We start from the raw sequence: 17,488 nt of genomic DNA on the forward strand, positions 1-17,488 counted from the left end.
ACCAAGTTTGATATTTTATAGCTAAATATAATATTTAATCCTCAGAATGTAGGGTTTTGTGGGGATTTTTGTGTCATTGTAGTCTGTGTCACGTCGTGTCCGTCCCGCCCCCCCCCCCAGCCCAATAAATGCTAGTCAATAGAAGCTATTATAGACCACCTTTTGAAAAACAGATACGAAAATAATGGAGTACAGCATAGTTTGTCATATATAATCTTTCCATTCTAAATTTTTCTACAATTGCTACGTAAATTGCAGTGGTTACCTGGTCATTTCAATGCAATATGAACTTCACTCTTGCCAGAAATGATATTCCACCTTTTATTCCTCACGTTTATTGACTAAAGAAGTGTTCTGTTCTGCTCTGACTGCTTTCTGCTATGTATGTTGGGCCAACAACAGTATTAAACTCAACAGTAAGATCACTTGGCAACTGCTTGTCTGAGAAGTAGCCCAACAGAGAAAAAGCCAAAACTATTTTTGAGCTGGATCAGTTCCTGCTAGGACGCTGTATTTGTGTAAACACCAGTGCTAGAATAAGGGAGATGGTAGCAATGATGGGTAAAGCTGGAATGTCTTTTTTGCAGAAAGCACAGCCTTAGGAAGACTGATTAAAGTAGTCATATAATCACAGCTTTTGATGTGTACAGGTTTTGAATGTGAGAAATATCAAGGGAGAAAGCAGGTCTCCAGACTTCCCCCCTATCCCCCTTGTATGTTAGTATTTAATACCCACAAATTTCACTTTTGGCTTTTCGACAAGATTGAGATCTGTTGTTGTTGTTGTTGATAGCTGTATAGAGAATGCATGTAAAGATGCTAAGTTACTGTCGAAAAATAATTATTCTTTCTGTGCTGAATTAATGGGGTGCAAAATCCCTCTAATGACCTACTGAAATGTTTCTCGCTAATGTCAATTAGTTCTCAAGCTGTAATGTGGAATGGGTATGAAAATAATCATCTGCTTTCTCCATGGCCAAAGAAGTAGAAATGTTTTGGAAAAAATCTAGCATGAAGAAATTGGATTGGCTGGTTTCAAGTGATACGAGAATCTTGCCAAATCCTGCAAGGAGGGATTTACCAGCAGGTTACCAATGCCAGACTAGAACTGTGGTGTCTGCACTGACTGATACGTTTGATAGACACAGTAAAAACTTCCACATTTTGTCCATTACTAGAGTTTTGCAGACTTAATCTGGTCCACAGGACAACCTTAATTTTTTTTTTAATTTCTCTAACTATTGAAAAAATTAAGAAAGACTAGAAAATATTAGGAAAGCTATGGATACATCAGTGAACTGAATGTAAAGGAGAAAAAAGTTTTCCGGTGGCTTTGCTTACTTGAATAGATTAAGTCATACCAGTTCAGTTAGTATGTTTTCAGTAAAACACAAAAAAATCACTTTGAATACTTGTGGAACAGAATTAGCTGATGTATTATATATAAACATAGGAGCGTTTCATTTAACTATTGGGAGGGGTGTTTTAATATAATTGTGTCCCTGCGGAAGCTCTCGTAAAATTATTGATTAACATATGTGAGATAGTTAATGAAATTATGTATCCATCCTGATGTTTGCTGGAAGCCATTCAGATCTTTGAGGACCTGTTGTATTTCATGTATTCATGCAAGGTCTGGAAGTCAGCATCTGTTTTAGATTAGATGACTAAGTCCTAATATTTTCTTTAAATTTATAATAAACTGTAGTAGTACAACTCTACAGTTATAGGACAGAACCTTTACAACAGCAGAAGGACCCCAGGTGAGACAGTGCTTTGAGGTGGCACTTTGTGTGGTATTCAGCTGCTCTGGTATCACTGTTAAACCTAACCCTAAAGAAGCCTTTAAAAAATCTAAAATTCTGTCATACTTTTTTTAAAAAACTTTGTTCTTGATGTAATGGCAGAAGGTATTTTTTAAGGTATTTATAGGAAATAAAAAGTTATTTATAGGAAATTACAAGATTCAGAAATCCCATCATTTTTAAGGCAATCTTGAAGACTGAACTTGAGAAGAAATGGCATGAAGTAATGGCAGTATCTCTTCTCTGGTCTCAGTGTAATAGCTCTATTTCTTGTGGTGGAATTTATAGCGAAGGAAACAAGCAATTTGAAAAAGTTAAACAAGTAATAATGTATCTCATTAATATACATGTAGTGAAAAGGTGCATTGTCCCATATGTCTGTGATTAAAACAAAACAGCTGCAACTACAGGCAAACTTGTAAACATTTGTATTAAATCCAGATGCAGACTAATTTGATTTGATCAATGCTTCTGACACTGTGTTAAATACCACTTTTGAAAGATGGCTTTGCTGGGTAGCAAAGATATTGACATCATTTAAGCATGTTACTGAATTAGTGCCATGACTTTTAGATCTGAAAAGAGCAGAAGTACATGCAGAAATTAATCTTTTTGTGTCCCTTCTCTTTAGATGAACTTCGTCAAGCTATTGTGGCCATGATGAATAGAAAGGATGAACTGGAAGAACAGAATAGGTAGCTTTCCTTTTATAGTCAAGAGACACTATCATTTAAAAAAATGTGTTCTGTAATACAAGCTGTCCTTTATGTAAAGCTATGTGTAATCTTTTTATAATCTTTTTTTATGTATATATCATTTTTCCATGAAATTTAAGCCTAATACTTCAGTTTTCAACTGTTGATACTGAAGAGTAATGTTTACAGGTCAACTTTTTCCTTTGAATTTGAATCACATAAAACTCTTCCTATCTTGGAGGCTTTTGCCAGTTATGTTTTTTCCAAAAGCAAAACTTGTAGCCAAAAGATTGTTAAGATAGCTTTCCAAATGAGTAAAAGTTTGTCTATATACAAACAGTCAGAAAATTTCCTTTTTTCCCCTTCTGGTGTCAGTGTACTGCTTATAGATTATTCCTGAGGTGTATAGACTTGTGCTGAAGCACTGTAATCACATTATAAACTGTTTTCTGAAATAAATTCTTTCTGCATGGTGGTACAGGAGATACCATAATAATAGGTTGTGATTTGGACGCGTTGATGAGATTGTAATACAAATTAACAGTAAGCACTTAACAACTGTTTTGCTTGGGTACTTTTTCCTTGTAGCTTTTCATATCTTTGTATAATAAAATCAAGTGAATTTATTATGTTGAATAATGAAATATTAGGATGACATTATTGATATCATTTGGGCAACCTAGTCTGTGATTTGCAGAGTATCCTCTAGTTCCTAGGTAGCAGTATTTGCAATGTTCTAACAGAGGCTGCTGCCTTCTTCCAGATCTCTGAGAAATCTGCTTGATGGAGAGATGGAGCATTCTGCAGCGCTAAGGCAGGAAATGGACAACTGGAGAAGGAAAGTAGCAGAACAGGAAGAACGACATGCCACAAAAGTCCAAGCCTTGGCACGGTAAGAAGCACTGAAAGTGTCATGAAAACTGTATAGTTCCGCACTGAGATTAGTATGGTGACCTTCTCTCTTCTCAGCTGGTTATTACTTCAGTCAGTACAAATTGTGCTTAGAGGTCCTAGTGTCAGTTAAATTGACTAGGAATATTTGTGCCTTTATTGCTTTCAGTTATAGAGAATCTGTCAGCATCTGCTGCTGCTGACACAGATACCCTTCTGTATGTACCTTCACATATATATGTAAGCGGTAAAGAATGGATTATGCATCTTCTTTAGTGACATTCCATCCGATCCATCTTCCTTCTATCTGATTGTTTAAGGATGACTTTTTTCCTTGGGCTGATTTTTTTTTCTTGTCCTGTTGTCAGGTTTTCATGGCTGACCACTTTATTAGCCACTGTATGATCAGCAACAGTTGTTGCTGAACAGTATCAACAGTACCAGTTTCTGAAGTGGTGCAACTGCTTCCCCCTAGCTCCAGGAAGGTCTAGAACTGGAACAGGTTGCTCAGGACCATTTCCAGTCAGGTTTTTAATATCTCCATAGATGGAGACTCCACAACCCCTCTAGGGAATGTTGTTGGCAGTAACCTGTTGGCAATGTTCTTCCTAATGTGGTGCAAGACGCTCTTGGCTTTCTTTGCCACGAAGGGTGCATTACTGGCTCATGGTCAGCTTGTTGTCCACCAGAGCTCCCAAATCTTTCTCCACAGAGCTCTTTTCCAGCCCCCAGGTGTCTAGGTGCTATGGGTGCCTAGGGCTGTGCCTCCCTAGGTGCGGGACTTTGCATTTCCTTCCCCTCATTGAACTTTAAGGGATTCATCTGAGTCCAGTTCTCCAGCCTGTCCAGGTCCCTCTGAGTGGCAGCATAACCAGTCTGGTGTATCAGCTGCTCCCCAGTTTTGCATTGTCTGTGAACTTGCTGAGGGTGCACTCTGTCCCAGCACCTGGGTCGTTAATGAAGGTGTTAAAAAAACATTGGCCCCAGTAGAGACTTGCCTTCAGCTTAAGTTTGTGCTGCAGCTATGCTGAAAAGAATTTTAACTCTCACCTTGTCTAAATGTAATTTGGCTAAAGAAAGACTTCTGAAAGTAAATGCAGTTGTAATAGCGCGACTTTCTTTTTCAAATTCTAAATAAGCTCTAGAGTAACTTACAATGCCTGAGATCTTGGGAATCACTTGCATGTGTAATAAACAACAAACCTATCCCAAATGTTGAAGTTAGTAAACTGTGTCTTATTGCAGAGAGGTGTTTGTTTTCTGCATGTGCAGGCAGAGTGCTTGTCAACTGTGAATTGCCACAGCTGAGATTCCTCTAAGCTTTTTATTGCACAGCAGAACTAGTATCTGAAAATGATAAATACAAAGCTTTCTTAAAAAAAAGTATTTAGAATGTTACTAATTGAGCTTTTGATGACACATCAAACTGAACTACTCACTTTGAGGGAGGGAAAGATAGGCGGTAAGTGGGTTTGACATTCATGTGATGTAGGGCAATGGAGACAATGCAAATACTTCATCATTTAATATTCACATTTCAGGTTATAGGAATTGTATATTCATATTTCTTTGACTCACTTCCCCCACAGTTTTAGAATTTGCAGTGACATATGAGTGAATCAGATATTTGTCATGCACATACCTTTTTAAAGAATAGATAAGGAGCTTTTATAACAAGATTTAAAGAGATGCTCACTTAAGCTAATTATTTTTAAACAAGTTTATTTAATTTCTCTTATTGTTACAGTGGCTGGGTATGTTGCGTTGATAAGTTCTTCTGAAAGTCAGTTTACCTCGTCACATGTAAAAACAGTGTTGGGAGCTGCTTAGGTACAACAAATTCTTGTGTCTTTGGACACATTGGACTTTGGATACATTCCTTTAATAATTAATTGCAACTCATTTTCTAGAACATAAGAAACTTCACATATAGTTATTTTGGAATATAGGTTTTTCTTCTAAATGCTTTTTGTTGGTTCACTTTTTACACTGTAGGTGTTGCTGGTGCAATAGGAAGAGTAGTAAATTTTTTTAATAAATAATACTTATACCAGGAGTTGGGTAAGCTGAATAATTTGAAGAAACAAAAATTTTGGAATTGCTTCTTAAGTGCTGCATAATAGATTAAGTGAGTGAGAGGAAACTAAGTTTCAGCTAATTTGTGGTAGTGAAATTGCACTGTTTACCTTGAAAACAATTGATCACATGACTGGAGTAGAGCAATTTCCTCAACTGTAACATTCTGAACATCTCAAGGCAAGGAAAATAATTCAGTAATGGTCTGACTATTGTAATTTGATGAATGAATATGCTTCACATTATGAGAGCTGATATTTATATGTGGCTCCAAAGCTCTTGTTAAGAATTTGATGTAAATATCTTCCTTAAAGCTCTGAGAACACAAATTTCAGTGACACATCAGTCAGTGTTGAAGTGATTACTTCTGGATATCTGCAAAATTGATTAATTCAGCTGGTCTTCTAGATTCTCTGAAAAGTCTCTGGTCCGACCTCTAGAAGCTTAGAGGAATTTTCCCGAGTTTCCTAAGATCTTTTTGAAAAATAGAAAAATTCTTAGGTCATTTTAGTTTCAAGTACTGGCAATCTTATTCTTCCATGTGAAGTATTTGAATAACTGTTTCATAACAGTTATGATACTGTTTCAAAAGGAGCAGTCTCAGCATTCAACCTATTTCCTAGCCTTCTGATAGAATAAACTAAATTGACTAGTGTAATTTTGTAAGCTGTTTTTTTTTTTTTTTTCTTCTGGCTTCCCTCTGCCCCTTGTCAATGAGCCTTTCTCAGATTGCATGGACATACTGTGGCAGTGACTTCTTGGCAGTGCTGACTTTTTTTAATTGAGATTCTTTTTTTTTTGTATGGAATACTATTACATTCCTTTGCAAGGCAAAGAAATTTATTGAAGTTGACTGTGAAATTGCATATTCTTAGACTATATTCAGAAATGTTGGAGGAAAACATTTTACAAAGGACAGGCTTTGTAGCAAGGAAAGCAGACAGGAAGAGAAGATGATAATGCACTGTGTAGGGAAATGGGGGATGAGAATTTGATGGTACTTTATCTTACACTTCTATGTACCTTCTGTTTACTGAAGATTCTGTAACCTAATCAGCCTCCTCTTACCTAATGTCGGTGTTATTTAAGCCACATTGCTTTTGGATTTAGTATTTTATATTAATCTGTTGTACAACACTTCATTCAGAGCCATAGCGCTTCAGTGATGAGTGAAATGATGTGTTGTGCATCTTGAAATGATTACATCACTTAACCTTAATAAGCTTCTTAGAGAGAGGAAAAAATATCTCTTGTCCCTGCTTGTGAAAACTAATTTGAATATTCCTATATTCAGTGATTTTTTTTTTTCTTCCTGCTTATTTAGTTGTTGACGTGACATGTCACAAGTTACAAAAACATTTTATAAAAAGTCAGATACATTATTTTGTGAGGTAACAACTTCCTCATATTTCTTATTCACAAAATCATTTTTTACTTTTTTCGGTATGATATCAATGCTAAGATAGAATCCTTCCATAATTTAGATTTGAATGTCTATGTTGTAAAGCTATCATGAGAATAGTTCCCAGTTTATTGAACATACAGTGTTTATCCTGGTTTCGGCTAGGATAGAGTTAATTTTCTTCCTAGTAGCTGGTATAGAGCTGTGTTTTGGGTTTAGGATGAGAGTAATATTGATAACATACTGATGTTTTAGTTGTGGCTGAGCAGTGCTTACACTAAGTCAACAACTTATCAGCTTCTCACACCACCGCACCAGCTAGGAGGCTGAGGGGCAGAAAAGGTTGCGAGGAGACACAGCTGGGACAGCAGACCCAAACTGGCCAAAGGATATTCCATAACATATGTCATAGTGAGTATATAAAAACTGAGGGGAGTTAGCTGGCTGGGGCCCAGTGCTCAGGAACTGGCTGCGCATTGGTTGGCGGGTGGTGAGCAATTGCATTGTACATCACTTTTGTTGTGTATTGTTTTATCATTACTATTATTTTCCTTTCCTTTTCTGTCTTAAACTGCCTTTATCTCAACCCATGAGTTTTAACTTTTTTCTAATTATCCCTCCCATCCCACTGGGGGAGTGTTTAGCTGTCTGCTGGACTAAACCACAACAGAACAGTCTTTTTTGGTGCCCAGCACGGGGCACGAAGGGTTGAGGTGACAGATCTGACCAAAGCGTGTTAAAACAGTTTTTTTTATAAGCATTCATTGTATTAATAGTTTTTGGTCACAGTGTTGATTTATTTGCTCTCAGCGTTGCATTATGTAACACTTACTTGCTCTGTGTGTTCCCTGTTGTGCTCTGTATCACTTCTGGGGGCTGGATTGAAGTTATCATTTTGCTGTACTGTGTTAATACTAGCTTATGATGAAATTACTGGTCAAGATACTAATCTGGTGTTTATACTCAGCATTGCTGTCATCTGTACTTTGGGAACCATCTCTTGGAAACTCTTAATAATGACACTCTACCTTTTCTCCTTGGACAGCCAGTTTATGGGGGAAATACCTTCTTCCATCTTCCCCTTCTCCGCCAGGCTAGTTACAATAGCCCTTGAGAATTCTGAACATCCCTGGGATGTTCAAACCAGCGTGTTCCTATTGCTGTGTCTCCTGAATGTGTTCTAGGTCTTGTTTAGGGTTAAACAACTATTTAAGAGTACCACCCAGAGATCTGCCCCAAGGCTGGATAGTTGTGAGTGGCATGGTGTGTAGGATAGTATGGGCAAGTGCCTAGGACAATGATCGCCTCCAGTGTTTTGGATTTTCACCCGTGAACAAGTGCAGAATCTAGAAAAACTAGTAAAATATTTGGATAATGTATGGTGTCACCCTGGGAATTCCAGACAGACACAAATTGCTGCAATGTGCTGGGGCCTGGCCCATGCCTACTGAGCCCTGTTCAACACTGTTCAGTACCCTCAAGGGGAAGAGAAGGTTTCTGGGTCTGATGACAAAGTGACAGACATTGCAGCTACTCCAACCCCAGTGACAGGCACTGTGGCTGAACCAAAGAACCAACTGTGCCGCTATCACTCAGCTGCAGTGCCTTTTGCCCATGACAAGCAGTTAAGTTATTTGTTGTTACAGTTTTTTTCAGAGATTGGTTTTATACTATAATCACATTATATTGTATATAGTTCAACTTCCACTTCTATGACTAATAGTTCTCATTTTCCTGATTTCATTTAGGGTATATATGATTACAATGAACTGTGATCTTGCACCACCTCATAGCAGTATCATAAGATAATTTGGGTTGAAGGATATCTCTGGAAGTCATCTAAACCAACCTCTGTGTATAGATTCTACATATTCTTGGAGCACACTGTTTATTTCAATTAATTACCTTTATAGTTTTGATCAAGACATAGACATCTGTTGGGTTTTGTGGGTTTTTTTGTTTGTTTTGTAAGCCTGGATTTAGAAATACGATGTTTTTAAGAGTAAGCTCCACAGAAAACACTTGTTAGTATCTGATGTTTGTGCCAGAAACTTAATTACAATATTCTTCACGCCACTATGGTTGAGATACGTGAGAAAGTACTCTTTTTTCAAATTCTTTTTTTTACGATTCTGATTTTACAGAAGCCCTAGAGGAATTTTTGTATCTTTTTCAAGAAGCAATTGTGTGGTGTGTTGGCTTCCCCCTCTGCCCCGTTAAGGTGTAGGAAAATAAGTCCTATAAGGGCTCTTGCTCTGCAACAAAAATCATAACTTAAAGGTCTATTCTTCTTTAAATAAAATTTTTGGAAGTCAGCTTTCATAAAACACTTTCTTACTAGTATTCATTTGTATTAACAGCCAGAAATCTTATTTTGACAAACGTAAGATGTATTTAATTTGACTTGCATAGTAGACTTTAACTGTGCTTGGTGTATATATATATATGTGTGTTTGGTGTATGTATACATGCGTCAGTAAGCAGGACTATCTATCACAGAAACTTTGTGGGCATTACTGGAAAATAACGAATCTCCTTCAGTTCCCCTTGTCTCCCCATGGTTTTTGAAAGGGATGCTATAGCACAAGGAAGGTGGGGGAGATCTCAACTTGTGGGCCCTTGGTCCTTCTCCAAGAATACAGCAGAAGTCCCAGCTGGGGGGCTGTTCCACTGCAGTGTTGCATATGAATAACAGCTCTCTTCCATGTTGTCCTTGCTTTGATGTGAGAACATGCTGCTTGTTATCCTGTTACATTTATCCTCTCGACATGAGAGTCCTTAGGGAACAGTTGCTAGTTTTCCTGGCATGAATTAACTTGTGGGTGAGGATATGCATTTATCAGTAGTATTGCATGATATCTTTTCATTCATTACATACATAGAAGTTAGGTGTATGAAAAAAAATTACCATTCTTCCAGTAGTTTGATTTTCTTCTAGGCAGGATTTCCTTAAATGCTAATTTTAAAATAATAGAATAGAGAGGAAGTGTAATTATTTTTGCTTCAAAATTATGCAGGGAATTGAAGGTATTTGACAACTTAGATTTATTATATAATTGATCATACCTTGTCATTCCAGATAGCTTTCCAAAAAATAAGCAAGTTTATTGTTGCTGAGGTGTTCTGTGGCTTGTACCATTCATGAATATTTGAAGAAAAATTTTTTTTAAACATGCCCTGATAAAAAGACCTCTATAAATTAATGTATATCAGGATGGGTCCTCTTTGAAATCTAGCTAAATAGTAGTAATGAAAGAATGAGAAATAATAAGATGATAAAGAGACATTAGAAAATTGTGACTGGGGCGTAGTATCCTGCTTTGAATTTTTGAATTTCAGTCTTAAATCAAAAACCTTAAGTGAGTTTAAGTCTCTCTGAAGTTCATCTGTACTGTAACAATTTTAAGTCGATAGGCGCAATAGTAACAAATGGTTTGGATTTTTTTTTTTAATGCTGTCTCAGTACAGACAGAAGGCACTGGTCTGTTCTCAAATGTAGAAATGATATGGTATGTGATTATTTTATGAGAATGCTTAATATATTGTCATTGTATACAGTTATTTCTGTGCAGGCATATTTATGCTTCTGGTGAGAAATCTTTTTGTCTAGCTGTCATACATTTTTTTTTTCATGAATGAATTATTTGGGCTTGTTTTGGTACAGTATATAGAATTAAACTGTGTTTCTGATTTTTTTTTTCCTTAATCTGAATATCAGTGTCCATCTCTTGTGGAAAAACTGACTTTTTCTTCATAGTCTAGGAAATGAAAAATATTACAAAATGCATAACATCATCAAGGACTTTGTTAAAATTTGATAGTTGGGTAATCAATAGTTTCTTCTCAATTATTTAGCAATCTCCTACTAAGATTGGATAAAGGACTGAATAAAATTGAGGTTAGGTAGTTCAGAAAACTAATTTGAAATTCATAAAAATATGAATATAGTACCAGTCTAGGGCTTTTATATGTAAATGTGGCATTGCTAACAGCAGCAGTTCATTTTGGTGTGTATATATGTATATAATAAATGTATATTTTGTGTGTGTGTATATATATTGTATAATAAGGACCATCAAACATATTTGCATGTGTTTCTGAAATACATTCCTGTAAATGAAATGCATACCTTTTTGTGTATAATCTGCTTACAGCTTTCTGTAATCTGTTACATATTTAGCCTTTCATAATTCCTAGAGCTTCTGCTGCTCCTCTGGTGTGATTTTGACCTGCCCATTCTCTCTTACCAGTTGCAGGTTTGTTGTGTTACGTGCTGTATCTGTAGCACCTATGTATTTCTACTCTGGTATTTTCTTGAAGACTACTAAAAGTTGTCTGAATTCACTCTTTTTCAACACATTTTATGTTTCTTCTGTATAAACACTTCTGTCATGCTTGGTTAACTGCATGGGTTTAGGCAGATAACTGGATTTTCAGACATGCAATTTGTTAGCTTTACTTAAAATTCAATTGGTTAGAATCCTTTTTATTTCCTGCCTCCTCCTCCCCTGCAAATATAAACTAAAGTGCTTCATGTTGTTAGGTGGAGCTGTGGTAGTACCTGGTTTAAATACTTGTACATTCCAAAGAAAAGTGATACAGGCACTGAAATATAACAGTTGAAGAGATTAACTTAATTTCTTCTCTTACGGTTTTCATTTAGAAATGGTATGTGGAAAATTCTAACCTTGAATAATGTTGCTGAAGTACTGGTATTTTCTTAACAACGATAAAGTCTGTTTCTAAAGAATTCTTACTTGCTTGACATTAAATACTTGGACAACTAATAAAATTATTATCTAATTTTATACTGGCCATTCTGAATTTCCTTCTCTAGTATCCCATCCTTATTTTTTTGATCAACTGTTGATTTAGATAAGACTGCATCATTTTTCTGCCATCAATTAATGAAAAGTTTTTGATTATGGGATAATCTGTTTTACTGATGTGTTTGTGGCCCTGGAAAACTAGTTTTCCGGGTCTCTGCTGTTGATGTATTGTTTAATGTGTAAGTCACTATTTTTTTCATCTTGATAACACAACTTAGATAAAGCTTGTTGTTACAGATAGTATGTTTGTTTCCATTGAAAGGGGCTTTCATCTATTTTGAGAGAACAATAATATTTGTTTATTCTATTCTTTTTATCAATAGAGAAAATGAGGTGCTAAAAGTGCAGCTTAAGAAGTATGTAGGAGCTGTCCAAATGCTCAGAAGAGAAGGTCAAACAGTGGAAGGTAAGGATAAAATGAAGGAAACAAAAATAATAAATCCATGCACAGGGTTTGTGTTACCATTGAGACAGAGTTTATTGGAAGCATAGGTATAGTAACCAAATGATGGAAGTGACTCCTAGACTTGTATCAAAACTGACAATATAAGAAAACAAGTGAACAGGCATGCTTTGGTTTACAAGATTGATCCTCGAGTGGATGTGTGCAGATGACCAGCCACACAATCCTGTGCAAGCCCTGGTCCATAATCAACACTTCAGCTACACAAAACAATCTAGTGGGGCTGGGGACATCATTCGTACTTCCACATGCTACCCAGTATGTCATCACCCCTCCCCCTGCTGGAAAATATCAGCATCTGAAAAGATGACAGTTATGTTTGGGAGCTGTCCCTAATACATCTCTAACTGGGCTGTGTGCTGTTGTGTGAACAGTTTTGTAATGCAGATCAGTAACAAAAAAAATTAATGTTATGGGATGGCATACTATCAGATTACTGCTGAGTGGAAACAATGAAGAAATGTTTGCTTTCCTTACTGAGTCTTCACCAAAACAAATGAAATCATTTACATGAAAGTGGGGCTAGCGAGAGATAATTACAAGCCCTATTCATTGCTTCCAACTATGGTAGAGTAATATCTCCCAATAGAGAAAGTAACATATTTGATATCTTTCCTTTTTAGAAAAATACTGATGTACATTTTTGTACTTTTACAGAATGTTTTCTGGTAGATTAGGTGGGCTTAGCTTTTTCTGGAAAGTTTCTTATTGAAAAAAAAAAAAAGTATCAGATTAAAATGTAATTTATAAAATAACCTGGAAATTAGTGTGTTATTGAAACAGAGAAGTAATAATTTTGAGGAGAGAAAATTTAGTATCTCTAAATTATACAGTTAGTCTTGTTTTGGAGATCAGTGTTTGCAGACTGTTTGAAATAGTCTGTTTAAGATGAGACATTTCACTTTCTTTGCTAAGTTGCTCTGACTAATAAGCAGATTTTTTTTTTTTTTTTATTTTATGTATCTGAAAGATAACAAGTTAAGTTACCAGCAGTGTTACCTGTTTTTTTTCTGTGGTGATGAGGTGTCCATGACAGGATGAATTGGAGTCCTGATTGTGACTCATCTGGTAGGACCTGTATTTCCACTGACTACAGAAGATGTTTTGAGAGATGAGGTGGCTTTTCAGAAATTAGTATTGTCTGTCTATGTAAAAAAAAAATAAAATTGTCAATATTGTGGTCATATAACTGGCTGTATGAATTGTATACTATATTTTTTCTGCTCTTAAGGGCTAGTTACTATACTTTTCTGTAGTTTAGAAACTTCATTCATCCTTGAAAAGATTTTTGTTAGTGAGAACACATGTTTTTACTTCCGACTTTGCTGGAGTGTAGTGATTCATATTAAGAATTATTCACGAAAACCATCGCTTAAGCTTCTTATAATAGCAGAAATTATCCTTCATTAGATACTGACAGTTTCCATGATGAGTGTAATTATAGGAAAAGAAAAAAAATTCCAAGGCAAGCTATATTCTGCCATGTTAAAATTATGCAAATTAGTGAGTGATAAGAATAGAAACTGAGTAGGATGGTCAGATTTTATAGATGAAAAAGGGGGATGGAACAGTACCAACATTTCTAAAAATGAATACATACATGTATGCTTTATGCTCAAAGGATATTTAATCAATCCACAGTAATTTTCTGTAACACTTATCATTGGTGACTGGAATAATTTTCAGCTACCTGCACTATTTGTGGTTATTTTTCTTACATTCTAACTTCACACATATTTTTATAAAATGAGTATTTTTTTCCTCTTAGCTGCTCTTGGTGATTTATGTGAAATTTTTAGTAGTACTGGGGCCTCTGACTCAAAAACATACTTAAGCATGTAAATAATCCCTGAGAACTAATATGTTTAGATACACATGAACAAAGGAGAGTGAAACAAAAAAAACTTTTTTCTTTTACAAGATTTATAGAAACTTGCACCCATGGTTTATATACATAACTTGCAGTATCTTATTGTAGGCATTCATATTTTTCAGATGGGAGCCTCCATAATTAAAAATATTGGAATTATTACAAAGAGGTATTTGTACTTTTCAGTACATATATCATTGTGTAACTTAAGGCAAATTATTGAGTTCCAATTGTGGTATAACTTAAAAGTGACTGTAACAATTTGCCTTAAGTAATTTTGTTTTTAGTTACCTTACATGCTTAGAAGGATTACAGAGTATATTTACAAGACCTGTTTTATTACTGTGTTCTGAGATTATGACAATTTTGTGAAGAAAATAAAGATTAAGAAGTTAGTGTTTTCTCTGCTTTTGTCATTTTAAGTTAAAATTCTTCTTGGTTTCTTATATACTAATTTACATGCTCATATGTTAAGGTTCTTGACTTTCAGCCTTGCATGCAGACAGGGACATAGAGTTCTGATCTGTTTAAATCTGGAAAAATTAATTTTCCTCTTGCTGTAATGTTCGGAGATTGTCTTCATCAGGGCAGTGTAAACTGTTGCATACTTACTTCAATGCTGCCCTGTGTTATAATGAGTAATTTCAACAATGCTTAATCTTCTTCCAGATGGTATCAAAACAAAAGTCTTAAATGCATTGTAGATTTTAGAACACTGTGTTTAAACTTTCTGTGAAACTATTTTGAAAGTAAAAGTAAATTGAGGTTTTGCTGTTATTTTATGACTATAAATAGAGAAGAATCTGTTTGCTAAAATAGTCAGCTCAGATGCTGTTCAGTATGACTTTTAAACAGTTTCCTAAGCTGATAAATGAAACTCTGCATAATACTTCACCTTGCAGTGACTTAAAAACCCCCCAAAACACTCAGCAAATGTGATTATAAATAAATTGCCCAGAAGTCAGAACTGTGTCTATTTCAGAATGTCATAGCAGCTTTCAAAATGACTGATCACTGCAACAGACTGAGCATATACAAATGATGTTGGTATTTAAGTATTTAATAAATGAGCATGCTGATTTCTCAGCCACCAGCAGGAGTTGGATGTGTACCGTTTTTCAGATCTGCTTAGGTACAATAATGTTATGTATGTGAAAATGCTGGTCTTGGAAGTTTTCAGCTGAAGAAATTTGAGCAAGTTTTACAATAAATAGCTCTTAAAATAGCTTCAAAATTCACTTAAAATAATAGTAAACTTCTGAATATATATATTCTTATTCGAAGCAAAAGTCACTTCCCATGCTCAAGAGTATTTAGTCACATGAATTATGGTGTCTTTTCTATCTACCTTATAGTTGTTGTATATATAGTTTAGATTTTGAAAAATGGTTAAAGTATTTGTTAAACATCTTTTTTATTAGGGTTTCTTTACTTTATATATGCTAACTTTTTTTTTTAGAAATTCATGATCTGTGTGGAGAAGTTGAATTGGACTTTGTGTTACTTGGAAAAGAGGAGACTTAGAATATGTCTTAAAGTGTTCATCAAATACATAAATGAGAACTAGGAACAGGAATAGAATAAACTGTAGTTCTCATTCACTGAGAATAAGAAAAGAAGTAATGGGCTTAAATGGCAGGTGAAGGAAGTTTGATTAGCTATCAAGAAAATCTTTCTGAGAATAATACTTAAATTTAAATAGATTGTGCAGGGAAGCATGAAATCTCCATTATTGGAGGTTTCTAGGAATAAATTAGACAATTAACTGCCAGGAATGAAATAACTACAGCTGATTCTGTTTTATGCAAAACCATGAAATACTAGATGAGGTATGGAATGTCCATTCTCAGCCCTATTTTCTGTAATTTTTATGATATGTAAGTAGTCTGTACAAGTAATATGAAGTGGTATTTTGGAAGAGAAATAGAAAAAAAGACCTAAGATTGAAACATAGTCATATTTTTCAAAGGCTTTGGGGAGGAACTGCAGTTAACTACCTAAATATATTAGGTAGCTGTAGTCACAGAACAACCAAATGCTTCGAGTTTGCATTTTTTTCTGTTGAGAGTTCCTGTCTAAATATTGCTCGTGGGAAAGCTCCCTGCAGCATTTGTATTTTAGCACTTATAACACTGTTTAATAGTTCATCCTGTTTTGATACTTCTAATTGTTTCTTTTAGAGCTATTACTTCTAAATAGCTTGTCTTAGATATTTATGTAATTTAACCTTTTAATTTGAGGTGTCTTTTTTGTTTTAGTTCTGTCAAACATTTGGAGCACTGATGGTGAATTTACTATTCCAGAGCAAAAGCAAGTAGAAAACAATGAGGAACTAGCCAGCTCTTATGAAAGAAAATTGATTGAGGTAAAGTTTGTACTGCACAAATTTTATGGAATCATAATTGTAACATAACATTTGAAGCTGTAAATAGTTTCTTTGCTTAGTTGATATTTTCTTTTCCCCGTTAGTGTAAAAGAGATGTCTGATTTTCGCTTTAAAAAGAAAACAATGAAAGATTTGATTTTCAGGCTTCTGTGGTTAAAATACAGATTTGTTCATTTAATTTCATAGCATGTTTAAAGCAACTCAGATAATTAAAAATACTTTTTCTAATGAGGGAACATGTTTATAGTTCAATATTAAAATGAAGATGTTAATAAATAAAAGTTCCTTAAGGTTGTGAGTGATGGTGGTGAAGTTGGAAGCATCACAGACAACAGGTTTCATGTACAAGGTACAGTACATTATTACAGGCATTGCTGTTTTGTCAGTTGAGCTTTGAACCGAGGACATACTCAAATCCATAGCTTTTTCTGTGCTTTCGTATTGTTTTCTCATTGCTAAGCTGTGCTTCATTTTTATATTGCTTTACTGTGTAGCTTATTGAATACTACAGTATGGACATGGATGATGGAATCTACTAGTTCTGTTGATATGACCATGTTAGAAAAAGTTCTTGATGCAAGATTCACTTTTAAGACTAATGTAAAATTCATAAAAGGAAAAAAAAAGAAAGATTAGGGTTTCATCCTATATTTAAATACAAATGATTTTCCAGACAAAAGTAATGAAATTTAATATCTAATACCCATATCTCCTATTAAATATTAAATGAACATTTTTATAAAAAGTAAAACAATTATCTATGTCTTTCTCTTGCCCAAAATACTCTGAAATTGGATACTCATATTAACTGATTAACATGAAGATGACTAAAAATGCAGGTCATGCATCAAAGAGATTAATACAGTTCTTCTAAAACATTCATACTTGGTTATCCTTTTCTCATAGGACCATGTGAAACTAATTCCCTCCCTAATGCATACCTTTGGTTGGGTTCTTCTGACTCCTTTCCTCTGTTCTGTACCTATCAAAAGAATATCTTAATTAAGAACACAGGTAAACTATCTTTCAGCTTTAAAAGCATCCTCCTTAGTTCTACTAAGTTTGTTCTGC

At 34.9% G+C, this 17,488-nt stretch overlaps 1 protein-coding gene across 2 annotated transcripts in view; it reads left to right on the forward strand.

The window, feature by feature from the left end:
- SNX29 (sorting nexin 29) overlaps window positions 1–17,488 on the forward strand; it is a 104,018-nt gene that overhangs the window by 31,984 nt on the left and 54,546 nt on the right. For both annotated transcript variants that reach the window (XR_005104166.1, XM_037387282.1), the window contains exons 12-15: window positions 2,437–2,500; window positions 3,264–3,392; window positions 12,022–12,104; window positions 16,290–16,396. Coding sequence is in view for 1 of the 2 variants with exons in the window: in XM_037387282.1 (XP_037243179.1) it covers window positions 2,437–2,500; window positions 3,264–3,392; window positions 12,022–12,104; window positions 16,290–16,396 (383 nt within the window). In the remaining variant the exon portion in view is untranslated. The remainder of the gene's footprint in view (window positions 1–2,436; window positions 2,501–3,263; window positions 3,393–12,021; window positions 12,105–16,289; window positions 16,397–17,488) is intronic.

This window comes from Falco rusticolus, chromosome 4 (genome assembly GCF_015220075.1).
Source record: "Falco rusticolus isolate bFalRus1 chromosome 4, bFalRus1.pri, whole genome shotgun sequence".
Lineage (NCBI taxonomy): Eukaryota > Metazoa > Chordata > Aves > Falconiformes > Falconidae > Falco > Falco rusticolus.